This window comes from Physella acuta, unplaced genomic scaffold, assembly GCF_028476545.2.
Source record: "Physella acuta isolate Inbredline_101_S28 unplaced genomic scaffold, ASM2847654v3 ptg001937l, whole genome shotgun sequence".
NCBI classification, from domain to species: domain Eukaryota; kingdom Metazoa; phylum Mollusca; class Gastropoda; family Physidae; genus Physella; species Physella acuta.
In genome coordinates this window covers 102,501-123,876 of record NW_026733442.1, presented here as the reverse complement: position 1 = coordinate 123,876, position 21,376 = coordinate 102,501, and the positions used below count along the sequence as shown (strand labels likewise).

General features: G+C 34.5%; 2 protein-coding genes across 2 annotated transcripts; one reads left to right on the top strand and one right to left on the bottom strand.

The window, feature by feature from the left end:
• Window positions 1-3,590: 3,590 nt before the first annotated feature.
• LOC131931288 (uncharacterized) lies at window positions 3,591-8,306 on the bottom strand. Its single transcript, XM_059288028.1, has 3 exons — window positions 8,217-8,306; window positions 4,911-5,837; window positions 3,591-3,762 (listed from the first exon to the last, which is right to left on the bottom strand). The coding sequence occupies exons 2-3, from the start codon at window positions 5,735-5,737 to the stop codon at window positions 3,591-3,593; spliced, it is 999 nt and encodes a 332-aa protein (XP_059144011.1). The 5' UTR covers window positions 5,738-5,837; window positions 8,217-8,306.
• A 3,854-nt stretch (window positions 8,307-12,160) lies between these two features.
• LOC131931290 (uncharacterized) lies at window positions 12,161-15,250 on the top strand. The gene is made up of 3 exons (XM_059288031.1): window positions 12,161-12,998; window positions 13,695-13,874; window positions 15,163-15,250. The coding sequence occupies exons 1-2, from the start codon at window positions 12,172-12,174 to the stop codon at window positions 13,864-13,866; spliced, it is 999 nt and encodes a 332-aa protein (XP_059144014.1). The 5' UTR covers window positions 12,161-12,171; the 3' UTR covers window positions 13,867-13,874; window positions 15,163-15,250.
• Window positions 15,251-21,376: the final 6,126 nt, after the last annotated feature.

The following is a 21,376-nucleotide window of genomic DNA, read 5'->3' as shown; positions in this document are numbered from 1 at the left end:
CCGCTGAATATAGTAGTACCCCTTACTCGCTATGCAGTACGCTCTATTAACGGATGCCAAGTGCCAACATAGTCGCTCTAAAGCTTTGGGCGCCAAACCGTGTTTTGACGAAAATTGTACCCTACATGGCGCCGCCCATAAGAAACTTTAGTTTTCTTTTTCGAAGAAATATTCTCGGGAGTATTCTCATATACTCCCTAAAGTTTCATGGCACCCGGATGAACCGCATCCGAGTTATATTTTTTATATACCGTGTATAGATAAGAAAATCGCTCCCCCCCCCCCCACCCCTCCGGGGGGCGCCGTCCTTGCAATATTAAACACTATTTTTTTAGAACCCTAATAATGTGTAATCTAATCATCTTCCCAAAGTTTCATGGTACATGGATGAACGGTGTAAAACCGAAATTTTATAAACCGTATATAGAGAAAAATCGCACCCTCCCGTGGCGCCGCCCTTGCTAAATTAAATTTTTTTTTTTTTACAGAACACTTCCCTAGAGTGTTCAAATGAAATCACCAAAGTTTCATGCTTATTGGAATAACGGTGTCAGACCAAAATCGAGTTTTATTTTTATATACCGTACATAGAGAAAAATCGCACCCTCCCGTGGCGCCGCCCTAGCGAAATTAAAAACATTTTTTTTACAGAACCCTTTCCTAGAGTTTTATAATGAACTCCCCAAAGTTTCATGCCTATCGGATGAACGGTGTCACTGCAATTAACTTTTATTATTTTTATATACCGTATATAGAGAAAAATCGGACCCTTCCGTGGCGCCGCCCTTGCGAAATTAAAAATTAATTTTTACAGAACCCTTCCCTAGAAAGGTATAATGAACTCCCCAAAGTCTTATGGCTATCGGATGAACAATGCCAAACCAAAATCGACTTTTATTTTTATATACCCTATATATAGAAAAAAAACAAATCGCGCCCTGCCGGGGCGCCACCCCTGCGAATTTGAAATTTTTTTTTTCTTAGAAATCTCCCCAGGAATATTCTCAACAACTTCCCAAAGTTTCATGCCTATCGGTTGAACGGTGTCACTGCAATTCACTTTTATTATTTTTATATACAATATATAGAGAAAAATCGCACCCTCCCGTGGCGCCGCCCTAGCGAGTTAAAAATAATTTTTTTTACAGAACCCTTCCCTAGAGTTTTATAATCAACTCCCAAAAGTTTCATGCCTATCGGATGAACGGTGTCACTGTAATTAACTTTTATTATTTTTATACACCGTATATTAAGAAAAATCGGACCCTCCCGTGGCGCCGCCCTTGCGAAATTAAAAATTAATTTTTACAGAACGCTTCCCTAGAGTAGTATAATGAACTCCCCAAAGTCTCATGGCTATCGGATGAACGATGCCAAACCAAAATCGACTTTTATTTTTATATACGGTATATAGAGAAAAACAAATCGCGCCCTGCCGGGGCGCCACCCTGCGAATTTGAAAAAAAATTTTTCGTAGAAACCTCCCCAGGAATATTCTCAACAACTTCCCAAAGTTTCACGGCGATGTGATGAGAGGTGTAGTAATGCATAAAGGACAGACACACACACACACACACACACACACACACACACACAAACATACATTGCTTTTTATATATATAGAAGATATATATATATATATATATATATATATAAATATATATATATATATATATATATATATATATATATATATATATAGTGTATATGTGTGTGTATGGTTTGTGGTCTGTGTGTATGTGTGTATGTGTGTTTGCATGTGTGAAAAAGAATATTTTTTCTAACAAAATCAAACTTAAAGAAACAGCAGAAAGTGGGTATGTGCTTCTTCCATTTAATGTATAACATGTCAATTTAAATAATATGCCTCTTATCATATATATAGAATATGTATGTTCAAAATAAATAAGTGCTTAGGTTAATTATAATTTCATATATTATTGTGTTATATAAGTGCGTCAAAAAATTTCGAAAATATTTACATTGTTACATTGTTGAATTTACATTATTATTTTTATTTATACTTGAATATAACATACATATTAATATATATATATATATATATATATATATATATATATATATATCTATATATATATATATATATATATATATATATATATATATATATATATATATATATATATATATATGCATATATATGTATATATATATACATATATATATATATATATATATATATATATATATATATATATATATATATATATATATATATATATATATATATATATATATATATATATATATATATATGTATCTTTATATATATATATATATATATATATGTATATATATATATATATATATATATATATATATATATATATATATATATATATATATATATATATATATATATATATATATATATATATATATATATATGTATATATATATACATATATATGTACATATATATTTTTTTAATTTATATATTTTTTGATTAATTAATTAATTTAAATATTTGTTTATATATAAATCGATTATATTAATTATCTGAAACAAATTAGGTATTTTACATTTAGTACACCAAATGCTCAGTGCTTTGTCAAGACGTGACTTTTAATATATCCCGTGGTTTAGATTAAACAATAATTTTTTTTTAGTTTTGATGAAACCAAAAATTTGGTGAAAACTATCCAATCAACAATAATCTCATGTAGTTTTGGTTTGGATCACAGATTCATCGTGGTACTCTCCACCCTTCCGGTGACTGGATTAAGTACAGTACAGTCGTACCGGCGTTACCTGTTGGTAGACATCAGAGAAAATTGTTTTAATGGGATTAATTGACGATCTTTTTCATAAGACACATGTTTGTCTGACGGTGTATTAGTTAATTTTAAAAATGGGTTGAAAATATTTCTAAAGGGACTAATGCTTTTGTTTCATCTAATTCAGCGAAAGAAGTGGATTTTTTTTTGCTTACTTGTATTTCATCTATGGTACTCATAAAAGTTTTATTTCAACTTTTAAAAATGCAACTACTTGAAAATTAAATTTACAATTCTTAACATCGATACATATATTTAATAAAAAAGGTGCTTCTAGTTTCGTATACATTAACCCTTTTACAAGTGTTTATTTCAGCCCTTTTTTTTCCGAAGGCGGAAGGAATAAGGACACTTGAAATTTATGGTGGGGGACGGTCTAAATTTTCCCCGGGACAGATACTGGTAAGAGGTGTCTGAAAGAAAATGAGGAGTTTACCAACTAAATCTACATGAAATAATCCAAATGGTCTTTACAGATAGCGAGCGCTAATGACTCAACCAGAATCTTCATTTCTTTTGATTCTATGCTCTCACTATTTCTACGTGTGTATTAGTTAGCTATATTTTTATATTCTGAAAACTCACTCGGCGACAACAGTACTTTATTCTATAATTTGGTAACTTTGCATTGAAATTAGGTTGTAAAAAACAGAAATGATTTTGTATTACTGTTAATAATTTTCTACCGCGTCTTTTTATGTGTTTAATATCTTTACGTATTGACTCTCTTTAAAGCAACATTCTAGCAGAGGCAATACTCAAAAAATTTTTTTTTTTAAATAACTGCATACACTAAGCGTTTTCCTTGGAGTACATGACTGTAAGGTCTATCCCGGGGCCTGGTCGGTACCAAGGTCGCCAAGTTTTGATCCTCTCTCCGATGTCTTTCAGGAAGATCCAAGACAGTGGGAGGATGTATGTCCGTGACTCGAGGAGGAATCGTTGGGCGGTCCTGAAGCCGAACCTGAAAGGTAGGTCATACAAAGTGGTTTTAGGACAAAGCTGAAATGTTGCTCTTTCAAAGGGTTTTGAGGACAATCATGAAAGGTGGTTCATACAAAAGGGTTTAATGACAAACATGAAAGGTAGTTCATACAAAAAGGTTTAAGGACAAACATAAAATGTGGTTCACACAAAGTGGATATAGAACAAAGCTGAAATGTTGCTCTTACAAAGGGGTTTTAGGACAATCATTGGGCTTTAGGACAATCATTAAAGATGGTACATACAAAGAGGTTTTAGAACAATCATAAAAGATGATACATACAAAGAGGTTTTAGGACAATCATTAAAGATGGTATATACATAGAGGTTTTAGGACAATCATTTAAGAATATACATACAAAGGGGTTTTATGACAATCATGAAAGGTGGTACATACAAATGGGTTTTAGGACAATCATTCAAAAAGGTTTTAAGACCATCATAAAAATTGTCTCATACAAAAGGGTTTTATGACAATCATAAAAGGTGCTTCATACAAACGGGTTTTAGGATAATCATGAAAGATGGTTCATACAAAGGGGTTTAAGGACAAACATAAAAGGTGGTTCATACAAAGGGGTTTAAGGGCAATCATGAAAGGTGAAAGGTTGCTCATACCAAAGGGTTTGGGGACAATAATGAAATATGCTTTTATACAAAGGGTTTACAGTACTGATTACGAGCTCTTGGAAAAATGTTGTAGGCATAAACATATCAACATAAATAAGCATTTGTAATGCTTTGTAAAATGGTTGTAATGTGTAAATTACTAGACCTACTATTATAAACAAGTTAATCAATTTTTAAAATAATGTCTGTTTGTTTTGAAATCCAATTAAGTATCAAGTTTATCTAGACTAAGCAAAAACTGCTATTTCTTTAACTTGTGTGTTTAATTATAGAGCATCTAGGTATTGATTTCGTTTATACTAAACTTATGTTTCAAATTTATGAGGACTTTATATTGGTAATACTACAATCAATCAATAATTCAATGTATTACTTTTTGAAAACGTATACAAAATCGAAATTGAATTTTATTTAATATAAAGTTAATTAATGTTTATAAAACAATTTAAATAAAGTCGATTCATAATGTAGACGTTGCCTAAAACAAAACCAACATACCACGTGTAGAAGTCACTCCTCTCGTGTAGGTCACTACTCAGACTGTAAACTACTTCCAGAATGTTGCAGACAAACGTAGCTGCCACCGCCAGTACATACGGCAAGACATTATCAAGTGGACTTGTACGGTTGATTAACTCCACCTCCATGGAACCCCCAGAAGACTCAATGAGCAATCTTTGACGTCTTAGATACAACGCGATGACTAGGAGGATAATGACCATGAGGATAGGTAAAACGGAGTCGAGAATTTTAAAAATCATCAAGGAGCTGTAGGTTGGAAACACGCAGGTGTAGGATATCTTGTGAAGGTTGAGAAACTCGTCGTGGTAAACTTTCATGATCACGGGTACTGTTAGTATTGCTATGATCATAGGTGATACCACAAGAAGTACAGGGCCGATTTTATGAAATGTTGGATTCACGTAGACCGAAACATCAATGTCTTTAATCTGGATGATGTATAAGATAAATATTATAACCAGGTACCAGTTGCTACAGAAGTCGAGGACGCACTGCAAGTGGTACATCAGCTCAACGAGAATACAAACATTGCGATCAACTTGTCTTAAATTCAAAGACAGCTCCAGCGGTGCCAGAATGGAAGATTCGGCTATGTTACAGACACACAGGCATGCTAGAATTTTATTCCTGATCCTTGACCGGATGTCTGATGACGTCAAGATGGCCAGTAGGAGCCAGATGTTGATGACGTTGCCAAGAATGATACAGAGACTGTCCGAAGAGATGTACACACGTAACACAGCCTTCAAAAAATTCTGCAGCCTTACGCTGGGATGCCAGTCGGTACCATTGGTTGTGTTCATGGTGTCTACGTTCTTGAACAAAGTAACGTTAGAATTTCAATTGTGTTTCTGCATTCAATTTACACCTAATCCTTCAGTAATTGTACTAGAATTAGCTGATCTGAAAAAGTTTTAATATATAAATTTAACGACAAAATGTCATTTGTATAAATCTTGTTTCTATAAATAAATAAATAAATATATACATTTATTAATATATAAATAAATAAATATTTAAAGATATATATATATATATATATATATATATATATATATATATATATATATATATATATATATATATATATATATATATATATATATATATATATATATATATATATATATATATATATATATATATATATATATATATATATATATATATATATATATTATATATATATATATATATATATATATATATATATACTAGCTCCGCCACGGTTAATCTTTTTTAAATGTACCAACTTGGGAACAGAACAAAACTAAACACAACACAAACACAAACACAAAAACAAAAACAAAAACAAAAACAAAAACAAAAACAAAAACAAAAACAAAAACAAAAACAAAAACAAAAACAAAAACAAAAACAAAAACAAAAACAACACAAACACAACACAAACACAACACAAACACAACACAACCCCAATACCACCACAACACAACCACATCACAACCACAACACAACCACAACAAAACCACAACACAAACACAACACAACCACAACACAACCACAACATAACCACAACATTAGAATCACCACCGAACAACACGCTTTCCTAGGCGTCCGCGCAGAAAGAGAGCCTTTCCAGCATAAAAAAAATTAAGTCAGATAAATAGATCCCACTCCATAACTTGCAATAAAACAATGCGATGCAAATAAATGTACGGTGTTTACTTTTATGGTTCTAAGAAAACACATTGGCAATGTAACTAGAATCAAAGAATCACTACACAAAAAAACACGCTTTCCCAGGCGCCTGCGCCCAGAGAGAGCCTTTCCAGCATTCGCTATACTATAATTTTACCATCTGTTAACACCGAAAAACAAAAACAAAAATAGTGATTTTTACAGATCATAGACTAATTAGAAAATAATATGAATAATCTTAACATTTTTCTATTTTACTTATGAACCTTAACATATAATAATCAATGCTTTAGCAATTAAAAAAATTAACTTAAATAATTGAGAGTGAGTTGAATATTAAAAACACGTTTTCCCAGGCGGTAGTAGTAAAAAATAAACCGGGAGTGATCTCCCCTAAACTTTCTCGAATATTCTTATATAAAACAACAGGGGATGGGAACTCGGGATATAGTTATGATTTTTAATCCATTTTAAATACTTAAACTTTTTAAAATAAAATAGAATCTCATAGAAAACAGTATTGCACACAAAGCGAACGCCGAATAAAGATGTTCATAATGGTGCGCAATATTATTAGTACTTTGTAAATTTAGATGCGATTTTGAGAAATCGGAAATAGCGTAAATTAGTACTTCCCGTCAACGGAAATTACTCAAAATTTGACAGAACGAAGAGAATTAGATTTTTTACTTACATGTGAAATTTCATTTATCTATCTGAAATAGTATTCAAGTTATAGGCTTTTGAAATATTCAAAGTAGAAAAAGTACTACTTCCGGTTATCGGAAATCGCTCAAAAGTTGATACGGATCTACGATTTTGATAAAATACTTATATATGAAATTTCATCAACCTAGCTGTAACGGTACTCAAGTTATCGTGTTTACACACACACAGACACACACACACACACAGACATACGGACAAGATTGCAAAATTATGTTTTTCCGTATCAGTGATCTTTTTTTGCACGATTACAAGACTTTCTCTATACTTCGTTTATACGAGAAAGTAAAAATATATAACTTAAATTATTGATGAGTTACATTTATTTTTAAATGACCTCCCTTGCAAAAATTACAAAAAAAAACAGTTGAATTAATTAGTTTTTTCTACCTACTGTTATGAAAATGTATCAACTTTTTCTAAGAATGAAAATGTAAATATTATTTGAAATTGATCGTTTTTAATATGTTTTAGTATTGTGCGTGTATTTAATATTTTCTTTACGTTATGCAAAAAAGTGAAAACAATGGCAACTATAAAAAAATGTCTTTATATAAATAAACCCTACTCTATTACCATACTGCAAAAAACATAAAAAATGCAATATTTAATTTATGGTTCCAAAATATATAGCGATGACGGAAGACTGACACACTACTAGCTCGCTTATATTATAGACATAAAAATTTAATTTACACAGACATATACATATAAATGTATTTAGACATGTATGTATATGTATATATGTAAATGTATATATGTATATTCATAGATATATAGGCATATATATATATATATATATATATATATATATATATATATATATATATATATATATATATATATATATATATATATATATTCTGTGTGAATTTAAAGTTTACATTAGGCATAAACAATTTTTAAAATTAAGTGATCCAATCGAATTCACAAGAACGATGTTCCGACAATAGAGTGTATTTAGATAACTCCCCCATTATAAAAAATAGGAACATACAATACGAACCTTGCCGAGACGATAGTCAGTTGGAACATGAAAACCGACCCCAGAGTTTATCGTTTTGGTGTCAGTGGCACAAGCCGGTCCCAAGCGCCAGAGGCGGAACATGAGATGGGCCTCAATCTGATAACAACTTAAAGAACATACTGAATGTATAGCTAGTAAACCAATAAAGGAGTATACGCTTTTTAATTTGCGTATATTTATATATATATATATATATATATATATATATATATATATATATATATATATATATATGTATATATATGTATATACATATATATATATATATATATATATATATATATATATATATATATATATATATATATATATATATATATATATTGACATGTATGATAGATGCTTACACGCCTTGTAAAAGTGTATGCTTATAACCATATCCAGTTAACTGTTTACTCTAGAACACGACAACGAATAACTTGCCCTTGTTGTTATTCAGCCTATATACACAGCCTATGGGTTGCCTGTCCTGTTCTCTTGGCCTGAATGCTTCCACCTATCTGCTATCTAAGCTGCTTCGGTTAGGTTAAGCTATTTGTCGTTACGGCTTTCTCCTATTTGGGTTACGATAATCTATTTGTTTTTATGACTTTATCCTTAGTTGTATTGGTTATGTCTATTTGTCTTTATTGCTGTAGTATATAGTACACGTTTTTGCCTGATCATTTTTAATACATTTGAGTTTCAATATTAAGAACCTTACTTTTAATTGGTTGTTTCAACTCATTGATACTTCACCTGGTACCTTTAAGTGGCATTCATTAGATTTATAAATTACTCGAACTTATAAAAAAACGAGATTTTTGTTCTAACACTCAAAGCGGTTCATTTCGTTTTACGAACTTGAAATATATTTACATGTATATACTATAGGTTGTATCCGTTTAGCCTTTTATCCGCGTGTCTATTAACACAAACTTTTCTATTGTCTATAAAGTCGACACTCCACGCATCATATAACGTATAACAAATGCGTTGTATTGACGTTCTCAATATCACATACCGTATCTCAGCGTCCTTCGCACATCATCGAGAGCTGTCTTCTCGGTTGATGAGAGTGAGGTTAAATAAACACGTTTTTATTTGTGTCGAATATACTTTACATTGTTTTAAGCGTTCTTTATTTTGTAAACAGAAGATAGTTACCAAGCACAGAAGTAATGTTTATGTACTGTGCTAATTCTTAATATTGAATTAAACTGATAAGAAACAATATTAAATATGAGAAATATCAATTGGAGTTATCATTTCCTGTGTATGTTATTGAAAACTTTTCTAATACATGAAAGAAAGATTTACTACTTTTCTTCCGATATGAATGTCTGTCACGTTGAGTACCTCCTGAACTCTAGTCTCACCTTGCACAACTGTGAACCGAAACCTGTGCAAATGTACTAACACCTGCCCGAAACCTGTGCAGGTGTACTGACACCTGCCCGAAACCTGTGCAGGTGTACTCACACCTGCCTGAAACCAGTGCAGGTGTACTGACACCTGCGCGAAACCTGTGCAGGTGTACTCACACCTGCCAGAAACCTGTGCAGGTGTAGTCACACCTGCCCGACACCTGTGCAGGTGTACTCACACCTGCATGCGGTCAAGCGTGCAGGTGTAAGTACACCTGCACAGGTTTCGGTAAGATGTGAAATGCTCAGCTTTTAACCACACACTCGTGGGTGAGTAATGCTGGGCGTTCGACTTCACACAGTATCAGGGCGATGTTCATGTGATCAGAGGGAGCTTCTTCATGCCCAGAAGGGTGTAAAGCTTACGTAATCTGTATTCATCAGAGTTTCTTTCTTACACTCCCCCCTCGCTCCCCCACACCCCCGCGAAGCACGTCTACCTTCCCCCGGAAGTATATACTCCTACAAATGGCCGCACTCTCTCCGAAACCTTAAGCCCCACCTCCCACCTCCATAACCACCCAAAGTTCCAAGCACCCCCTCCCTCCCCCCAACAGTAAACAATAATATAAACAAAAAAGCACGTCAAAAGGACGTTCCACATCTAGACCACGCTTTCTAACCCCAATTTTATTGCCGCCGTTAGCGGTTATGTCGCCTCTCAGACTCAATTTGGCAGGCTGCCTATATTTACTTTTTTTAACGTCAGTTCTGAATGCAACATTTTTCAAAAAAAAAATTATATTAGTAATAGTAGTTTATTCAATTCTATTAATAAGGCAGCAAAAACTAACAAATCAAATAGAATTAGTTAAGGAAGAAACAGTATACATTTGTTTAAACATTGTTGACATAGTCCAACTAGCTCCTCTATCAAATGAAGTGAAGGGCAAACCGTAACTGCCGGCTTAAAAAAATTAAAGGAGAGTTTATACGAAGGCGTATGATACTTCGGAAGTTGACTTAATTATCAAATTAAGTGCAAGCAAACACACACACACACACACAAACACACACATATTTATATATAGGCTATATATATATATATTATATACATATATGTACACGTACAGCTGCATCGACACGTACACGTACACGTACACGTACACGTACACGTACACGTACACGTACACGTACACGTACACGTACACGTACACGTACACGTACACGTACACGTACACGTACACGTACACGTACACGTACACGTACACGTACACGTACACGTACACGTACACCCACACCCACACATGCACCTGCACCTGCACCTGCACCTGCACCTACACCTACACCTACACCTACACCTACACCTACACCTACACCTACACCTACACCTACACCTACACCTACACCTACACCTACACCTACACCTACACCTACACCTACACCTACACCTACACCTACACCTACACCTACACCTACACCTACACCTACACCTACACCTACACCTACACCTACACCTACACCTACACCTACACCTACACCTACACCTACACCTACACCTACACCTACACCTACACCTACACCTACACCTACACCTACACCTACACCTACACCTACACCTACACCTACACCTACACCTACACCTACACCTACACCTACACCTACACCTACACCTACACCTACACCTACACCTACACCTACACCTACACCTACACCTACACCTACACCTACACCTACACCTATACCTACAACTTTAAATCAAGCCGTTTCATTTACACAAAACACGTTGCACACACATTATGTATTTGTCGGATTTCTTCTTTGTAAGTCTTATCTTAATGTACAAGGGATTCGTAATTGCTGTGAGTCCACCTTAATGGCGACACAATATCCCGCCTCTGATTTTTGGTGACGACTAGTACCATGAGCACCACAATGATAAAACCTGGAGTTCATTTCTTTCCATTAGGATGAACGAGTGTGACATAAACACACTGACGCAGTGATAGAGCTTACTATTTTACTTCTTTTCGACGTTCTACTCTTCAAATTAAGACCTAAACTTTACACTTTTAATATTTATCCAAGTATTATATACCAATACGTTATATATATATATATATATATATATATATATATATATATATATATATATATATATATATATATATATATATATATATATATATATATATATATATTTAGGGCGCTATTTTTTTTTAATTTCATTTTGTTTTATAAATATGTATATTTATAGGCATATATGCATACGTACTTACATATATGCTATACATGTATATTCAGTTTTATAGATATATATATATAATTATGTAAATTTATTCGTTTTTTATAATCATTTCAGATTAGCATACCCGAGGAAAACTATTAACAATTGACTTCTACAACAACGAGTACAGAACAATCAACGTAAATTTTGTTTTCTCAAGTAATATTTTTTTTGTGCAAACAGCCCATCATTATGAATGAAACAAATAGCAGTGACTGGCAACCGACCCCCGAGGAGCGAGATTTCTTTTATAAATTATACTGTGTCTATATATCTTCAGACAGTCTGAGTTTCATACTAGGAAACATCATCAATGTCTGGCTTCTGATTGCCATTTTGACTTCATCGGAGATGCGATTAATGCTGAGGAATAAAATTCTGGTTTTTGTATGTATCTGCAACGTTGTCGAGTCTTCAATCCTGGCGCCTTTGGAGATGTCCTTGAACTTAGAACTCGCGGATTCTAGAAATTGTATTACCGTTGAGCTGATGTTTCACCTGCAAAGTTTCCTCGACTTCTGCAGCAACTGGTACCTGGTTATAATATTTATCTTATACATCATCCAGATTAGAGACATTGATGTTTCCGTCTACGTGAATCCGACATTTCATAAAATTGGCCCTGTACTTCTCATGGTATCTCCTATGATCATAGCTATACTAACAGTTCCCGTGATCATGAAAGTTTACCACGACGAGTTCCTCAGACTTCACAAGATATCCTACACCTGCGTGTTTCCAACCTACAGCTCCTTGATGATTTTCAAAATTCTCGACTCCGTTTTACCTATTCTTACACTTATCATCCTCCTTGCCATCGCGTTGTATCTAAGACGTCAAAGATTGCTGATTGAGTCTTCTGGAGGTTCTATGGAAGTGGGGCTGATCAAACGTACAAGTCCACTAGATAATGTCTTGCCGTATGTACTGGCGGTGGCAGTCACGTTTCTCTGCAACATTTTGGACGTGACGAAAAGCCTTGGCGGCGAAATTCTTATCCCAATTGACCTCAAAGTTTGGTATGTTTATTTTGTTTCTGTAAACTATTGTTAAAGTTTTTAGAAACTAATATCAGTTACAAGAATTGATAAAACACATTAAATGGAATATCAATGAATAGTAGATGGTGTGCGCTAGAATGCGACGAAAACCGAAAATCGCGAGTTCGGTACCCGTTATAAACATGGCTAGATGTTTTTTGAACTGTCTTTTCTCACTTATTTCCGTAAGCCCTTATTCGACCTTTACTTTCTAACTCATGTTCTTAGAGCGTTTTTTTATGAACTGTATTTTCTAACTCATTTTCTTAAGCCAATTTTTGTAACAGTCTCACTTTGATGAGAGGTTATAGAAAAAGATGAAAGGGTGGTCTAGCGTTAGCTCGGCACTTGTGGAAACGGACATTTTCCAGATAAACGTTCGCCCGAATGTTTTCTGGCTTTCCCTCATTCGGGTAAATTTCCATTCGGTAGAATAGCCTCATGCATGATCTTTCCCAATTTAGAACTTTGGCTTAGACCCTCTCAAATGTCATTCTTTACAAATATCGTTCTAAATATAGTGATGGGTTTCCAGTTTACTAACATTCGGTTATTACCTAGGGAAAAAAAACAATAGGCTTTAGAAAATTATTTGTGTTTTTACTACATGCATACTCTAAAAAAAACAATGGTTTAAAAATCGTTAAGTTAGTCGATGATTTTATTTTATTACAGGTATATCTTTGTAACAGTTAACCGATTCCTCCTTGAGTCTCGAACCTACACTGTACCCTTGTCTTGGATCTTCCTGAAAGACATCGGAGAGAGGATCAAAACTTGGCGACCTTGGTACCGACCCGGCCCCGGGATAGACCTAACTGTCGTGTACTCCAAGGAAAGCGCTTAGTGTACAAGGTTTTCATGTCAGCTATGTAGCGAGAAAACGTTTAAATTGCGCAAAAAAAAATCGAAATTTAAATTTCGACTACTCTGAGCTTTTTACGCCTTTCTAGGTTTCGCGGTTGGGAAACATAAAATTGAACTGGGTTGCCCGTTGCGAAATTACTAAAAGCAGTAGAGAACCGAGACAGATTGGAGAAAATTATAAGAAAATTGACTGTAGCGCACCTACAATCTAAAAATTTTAAAGGATGTTTAATTTTGACGGAATTGTTTTTTTTCGGCGATCTTCTCTGTGTGTCTGTTTACGTATAGGTCCGTGAAAACAATAAATTAACTGTCATTTTATACAGCTTGCAGGAATTTCATTTATAAATTTAATATCTAATTTGCATTTTTTTTTTATATTTGCGAGCGATTCTCGTCAATCGGAAGTGGTTCTAACTTTATTTTCGGTTTCTCAAATGCTTAAAAATGTAGTACCTTATTAGTTAAATGGTCGAAATTTAGCGTGCAATCAGCATCATTGATATAATATAACTGTTCGAGTATGCAATGATAGAGCGGATGCAAAAGCGTGTGTTAGCTAACACCGATGTTATATAAAATATAAATCTAGTGTGTATCTACAAGACGAGTGCAATAGTATTCTAACGATGGTTAGCTAGCTTGTAGTCGGAAACAGGTAACCTACTGGATTTTAATGTAAGAAAAGTAAAGTTCCCTTTCAAAACTGACGGTCTATGGGGAAAGTGAAGGAGAGTTCAGTTTTTTCTGTGACCTCGGCATATTTATGAAGGGATGTTGTAGTCAGCACTATGCCCAGCCGCCTTTACTTTCCCTAACGTCTGCTGACTTGAACCCGGATTTAAAATCGAGACTTACGGGTTAGCATTACAGCTTTCTACCGCTAGACCATTCCGTCCCCCTGATTACAATGTAGACGTGTCATAATGTAATTTTATTTTTAATTTTCGATAGAGTTAATTTTGTTGGTAAAAAAAATGGTAATCAAAACGTTTATACTTTGTGTTCGTTTACCTTAAATTTAAATTATTAATATTTATTTTATGTTACTATAGATTCAATGAGGCATGAGTTCTGTTGTACTGTTTCCAAATTAAAACCAAACTGAACAAGTCAATGAATAGATCAAAATAATTTTGACGTATTTTCTGTTTGTTTAACTATTTGCACACAATCGTATTACATTGTGTAACCAACAAAGACAAAATAACTAAAACCGAAAATCTCAACAAAACATTATTTTAAAATATAATAATTTTACTTATGTTTTTTTCAGCATGTTACCCATTCCACAGTGAAACTACTTGTCTTCAGATTTAACACAGAAAATATGGTTGCGAATTGATATTCGCCCTGTAAGGAACTGAGACGCCTGAATTTCTACATTAAATCATCATCATATTTCTATAGTGTCCAAAACAAATCGACATCGAAAATGTTTTCCTCTTTTGCCGGTCTCTTGTAACTTTCTAGACAGTTACCTCAGACAGCCTGGCTCCAGAGGCGCAGCGAGGGGCACGGGGGGGGGGGGGGGACTTATGGGGCGCCAAAATTGGTTGCAAAAACTCATTGGAAAATTAATGGGGGGTGCAAATCGGAAGTTTGAGGGGGTGTGTGTAAATCGGAAGTTTGAGGGTGGGGGTGCAAATTGAAAGTTTGTGGGGGGTGGTGCAAATCGGAAGTTTGAGGGGGGGGGGGGGTGCAAATCGAAAGTTTGTCCCCGGGCGCCGGGAAGGGTCGCTACGCCTCTGCCTGGCTCTTGTCAGGTTTTCTGTTGTGATCCTTCACGTCTACCTTGGTCTTGACCTTTCCTTCCCGCGACCAATACAGTACCATCTCTGGGACATCATCTCCTTTAATCATCAAAACGTAACCCACCCAGCACTATATGCTTTTTCCCATCTATTTTTAAACCAGTTTCCATTTCCATTTCTCCCAATAATTTATCATTTGAGATGGTGTTGGGCCAGTGGATGTCTTTTTTCCTTCGCAAATACTCTGGAAAGAATCCGGTGATCGGATAGTAACGAGGTGCTTTCCGGCATCCGCTAGACTCTAAGTACATAACGTTAGAAAAGTCTGCATTTGGTCTTGGGGAAAATTTTCTTCCATCCGTTGCTTGCTTTAGAGATGCGTGTTTTAATTTCAGTAATGCCGTCTCCTTTAAAAACTGATTATATACCCAAAACATGTAAAGCCTTTAATTTCATCCACTTGTGTATTTTTTTAATTTTATTATATTCTTAGCTACACGAATTTCACATAAATAAACACTGATAATATTAACGGGACTTTTAACTTAACTGAAATGAAAATAAACATTATATACCAATACATGTGTTAGTAGTTGTTGATCTATCAAACCTGGCTGTGTGTGAAGAGTACTCTGGTGCACTGGCCCATTGAATCAGGTAGTCCTGATTGTACAACGTGTGTAAGTGATGGTGTAAAGAAAGGTGGTAGTGATACTGTGACTTAAGAGAGATGTGACTAAGATATTGAGACTGAGAAGATGAGAGAGATTGTGACTTTAGAGAGATGCGGATGGGAGACTGGGACTAATCGATTGTACGAACTTTTTGTAATAGATTGACGATAGAAGCATGTGATTGTATATAAAACGTTTATTGGCCTCCAACTACATGATAATAACGAGAGAGAGGGCGGAAGTGACGAGACACAAAGATATATATACATATAAGGGACATCACTCAAGATAACAGAGTGAGTTCCCTTGACTTCACATGTCTCACTATATTACATCCATTTACCCTTAGTAAACACAACACATCTCTCAATAGAACAATTTACAGTATCCTAAAATCACCAATTATATTGTAACATGAACACTATGGTAGATTACATCCTTACAAACAATGCACAATATGTTACAACATAATTAAAATACAAAACAATGATGTCAAAGTCCTTTTGACCTTTAAAATCATAGGTCTAACTTATTTGGGACTTTGATTGTCCTGCTTGACCTTCTCAGTGGCTTTTGATTTGGTGACTCAAGATTCTGACCATATGGATTCTCTATCTCGGGAGGTCTAGGATTTAAATCATTAATTCCAGAATTTACATTTTCTGACTCCAGACTACTTGGTTCACTCATATCAACAGAACTTGGATGTGGAACAAACTGAGTTGGTGTGAACTGATCAGATTTGGTGGGATTGATAGATTCACACTTATTATCTGCACAAGTTATTTTTAACTGGTCTGCATGTCTACGGACAATAAGTCCATCATTTGTTTTTACTTTATAAGACACAGGTCCTGTACATTGAACAATTTGACCTGGTATCCATTTTTCCTTTCTCCCATAATTTCTTAGATACACATTATCATTAACTCCAAATTCTCTTTCAATGGATGTCTTGTCATGATTTAATGGAACTATTTTTGAATTGGCATCTGAAAGTATTATGCTGTTATTCAGATCCTTAACTGACATAGATTTCTTTGCTTGATCAATTTTCTCAGGTAATCTGATAGTGCTTGTTGGTAACCAAAAACACTGTTTAAAAGTACTATCCTGGACCATATCAATTTGCAACTGTGATCCAGTATTTGAAGTGGGTGTATTAAATGGCAAAAATCTTTTTTTTTCTTTTGATGTTACCCTTTTAGTTTCTGTAAGTGCTAATGATGTTAGCAAAGTTGTTTGATGATCACATTCCATCTTACTAATGTATTCTCTTTAAAAGCATTTGAAATTGCCATATCACCATAATCATTTATTAAGTTACAAATACTTTGTTTAGGCAACTCTGACTGATAATGGACTGCATCTTCTCCATCTTTTATATTATCTTCACAAAGGTTTTTATTTCTTATTTTATATGACCTTAAGTCATCATTCACAGACTCTTCAGGCCAACCATTCTTACAGTAATCAGATACTTTTATTAAGCACTCATCTTTTTGTGTTTCTCTTTTAATATCATTCACATTTATATTGGAGTTATCCATGATAGTGAAAAGAACAAATACTTCTTCTGGTACATAACTAAGGCTTTGGTTTTTTAAAGGTAATCGACTAAGACTATCTGCACTATTCTCAGATCCAGGTTTGTATTTCAATTCATAATTGTATGCAGTTAGTGTGATAGCCCATCTTTAAATTCTTGGTGAGGCATGCTCAGGTAGGGTTTTGTTTTCTCCAAATAAACCTAGCAATGGTTTATGATCTGTAAAGATGGTGAACTTCCTACCAAACAGAAACTTATGAAATTTCTTAACACCAAAAATGATGCCTAAGCCTTCCCTATCTAACTAAGAATAATTTTTCTCAGCCTGGTTCAAAGATCTACTGGCAAAAGCAATGGGTCTGTCACCCTTTTCATCTATGTGGGATAAGACTGCTCCTACACCATCAGGTGAAGCATCACATGTTAATATAAGTCTTTTCCCTGGGTCATAGTGAGTTAGTAAGGTGTCAGAAGACAAAGCTTCTTTTGCTGTATTAAAAGCAGCTTCTTGTTGTTTACCCCAGTGCCAAGTTGCATTTTTCTGTAGCAGCTTGTACAGTGGTGATAGTTTACCAGACAGATTCCCTATGAACTTTGCATAGTAATTTATCAAGCCCAAAAAAGCTCTTAGTTGTTGGGTATTTTCAGGTTTGGGTGCTTCTTTAATGGCTTTTGTTTTCTCAAGTTGAGGTCTGATACCTTGCTTGCTTAATATATAACCAAGAAAACTAATTTCTGTCAGCATGAATTGACATTTATCTTTGTTTATCTTTAAACCTTTTTCACCAACTATTTTCAATACTTTATCAAGTGTTTTAAGATGTTCAGTGTCATTCTTACCAGTTATGTACACATTGTCAAAGTAAACACAAACATTTGGAATATCCTCAAAAATACTGTCCATGACAGCCTGGAAGATTCCAGGGCTGGATGATATACCAAAACATAGTCTTTCATATTGGTAGAGTCCTTTATGTGTGTTTATTGTCGTATAGACTTTTGAATCTGGATGCAGTTCTAGTTGAGTGTAAGCATGACTAAAGTCTAATTCAGTGAATTTGTCTCCTCCTGCCAAATTCAAAGAAATTTCCTCAATGTTAGGAATAGGGTACCTATTTAGCTCTATTTGCTTATTCAGTGTAGCTTTATAGTCTCCACAAATTCTTACAGAACCATCCTTCTTTAACACTGGCACAATGGGCGTTGCCCAATCGGAATAGTCTACCTTCTTTATGATGCCATTAGATTCCAATCTACTTAGCTCATTTTCAATTTTATTCCTCATTGCATAAGGTGGAACTCTAGCTTTGCAGTATCTTGGATTTGTGTCTTTAATGCTTATCTTCACTGTTCTATCATTTAGTAATCCTGAATTACCAAAAACACTTTCATTTTCAGATATAACTTTATCTATTGAAGTAAAACTAGATTCTCTTGCTTTGATCACTGAAAATATATTCTCCCAATTTAACTTAAGATCACTTAACCAGTTCCTACCTAGTAATGGTGGTCCATTTCCTTCAACCACAAGAAGAGGAAGTTTAACACTTTGACCATTATAACTTACATGAACCATACACTCTCCTAATACCGGAACATTGTCACCAGTGTATGTTGTTAGACACTTGTGACATGGTTGTAGAGGCACTGATCCTCCTGTGACAGCGTCAAAGTCCTTCTTTGTGATGACTGTTAGAGATGCTCCAGTGTCAAGTTGGAAGCTGATGCTCTTACCGTTGATATTAACTAGTACATTGATGGGAGCATGATTTATTGATTTCACAGAGAACAGGTTGAAATCCGGCTGCGAATCAGTTTGAGCATTTTCACAGGTAGATTGGTTCATTGGTTGGGTTAGGTAGTCTTGGTGAGAGTTAACATAGTACTGCCTTTGGTTGCGGTACTGTCTTGACTGGCTAGATTTAGCAACAGACGAAGACTTTGCAAAGCAGGCCTTAGCAATGTGACCTTGCTTACTGCACTTATAACAAGTAGCTGACTTGAACTTGCATCGATGAGATGCATGGGGACCTTTGCATCGATGACATTTTTGATAATTATTACTAGATTTAGATCTAGGCTTTGAACGTGCAGGCTGTTTAGCATAAGTTGAAATGCTCTGATGGGGTTGGTGTTTGTTGACTAACCTGCTGTTTACTGCATGGATCTCTGAGGGCGTTAGAGATTTTGCCGCCTCGGATGACTGCTGGAATGAAGTCGCAAGTTGTATTGCTTTTTCCAATGTGAGATCTGACTCGAGAAGCAATTTTCTTTGAACATCAGGACTGTTTACACCTGTCACAAACTTTTCACATAGTCTGTCAGACAGCGTGTCTCCGAATTCACAAAATTCACTTAAATGACGTAAAGCAGCAACATATTCTGATATTGACTCGTTTGGTTGACGAGTTCTTCCGTCAAATCTAGCTCTACATAGAAACTTTGATGGTACAGGCGCATGGTGGTCTGTTAGCAATTTGCTCAGCTCGTTAAAGCTCTTGGTAGTTAGACTAGCTGGTGCGCATAAGTCCTTTAGTAGCCTAAATTGTTGAGGCCCTATGACTGTTAACAAAACAGCTCTCTTTTTGGCTTCTATCATCACGTCGTTAGCTTCAAGGTAAAAGCTTAACCTATCTAGATAATCATGAATGGTTTCATCATTCGAATCAAATTCTTTTATTTGGCCATACAGCGCCATTATTCTAGAAATACTTAGCCAATATGCTCTAGCAAGCTCCTTTTTAAGTAAGCATATGCTCTTTCTAGTGGATTATTTATCCTCGTCGCCAGATGTAATAGATTGACGATAGAAGCATGTGATTGTATATAAAACGTTTATTGGCCTCCAACTACATGATGATAACGAGAGAGAGGGCGGAAGTGACGAGACACAAAGCTATATATACATATAAGGGACATCACTCAAGATAACAGTATAAATATAATACTAATACAAGGAGAGTGAGTTCCCTTGACTTCATAAGTCTCACTATATTACACTTTTGATGGAGGGAAAAGGTGGGACAAAAATTTGTCGAAAAAAAACAACCAAAAACGTCACGTCGTTTATGGATACTCAAACTGTGGTTAAACTAATTGTAAAATGTGTAGCAATACATAAAGGACAAACCCTAAAACAAAACTTTAAGAGTTATCTAACGTTTGCAGCACTGCACGACAGTGTAGCCTACAGAGCGAAAACAACCGTTTTAAAAAAAAAAAAAAAAATAAAAAAAAAAAAAAAAAAAAAAAAAAAAAAAAAAAAAAAAAATAAAAAAAAAATAATAAAAAAAAAAAAAAAAAAAAAAAAAAAAAAATTTACGTTAAAATTACAATTGGAAAAGATGTACAATTAGCTTAAAATATTTTAAAACAATAAGTCGATTTTTTTGCACTCATATATTTATTAACAATCAATGTGTGTATAACCAGGGGTAAGATACAGACAACAAAACGAAAGGGGGCGTGTCTTACGTTAAATCTTGCACCGTGTCAAGCAGTGTCTGTAGCTGT

Coding starts and splice junctions, on each gene's coding strand:
- LOC131931288 (XM_059288028.1), bottom strand. CDS start 5,737: ATGAACACAACCAATGGTACCGACTGGCATCCCAGCGTAAGGCTGCAG. Junction 3,763..4,910: donor AGGAGTGACTTCTACACGTG/GTATGTTGGTTT, acceptor CCTACCTTTCAG/GTTCGGCTTCAGGACCGCCC.
- LOC131931290 (XM_059288031.1), top strand. CDS start 12,172: ATGAATGAAACAAATAGCAGTGACTGGCAACCGACCCCCGAGGAGCGA. Junction 12,999..13,694: donor CCAATTGACCTCAAAGTTTG/GTATGTTTATTT, acceptor ATTTTATTACAG/GTATATCTTTGTAACAGTTA.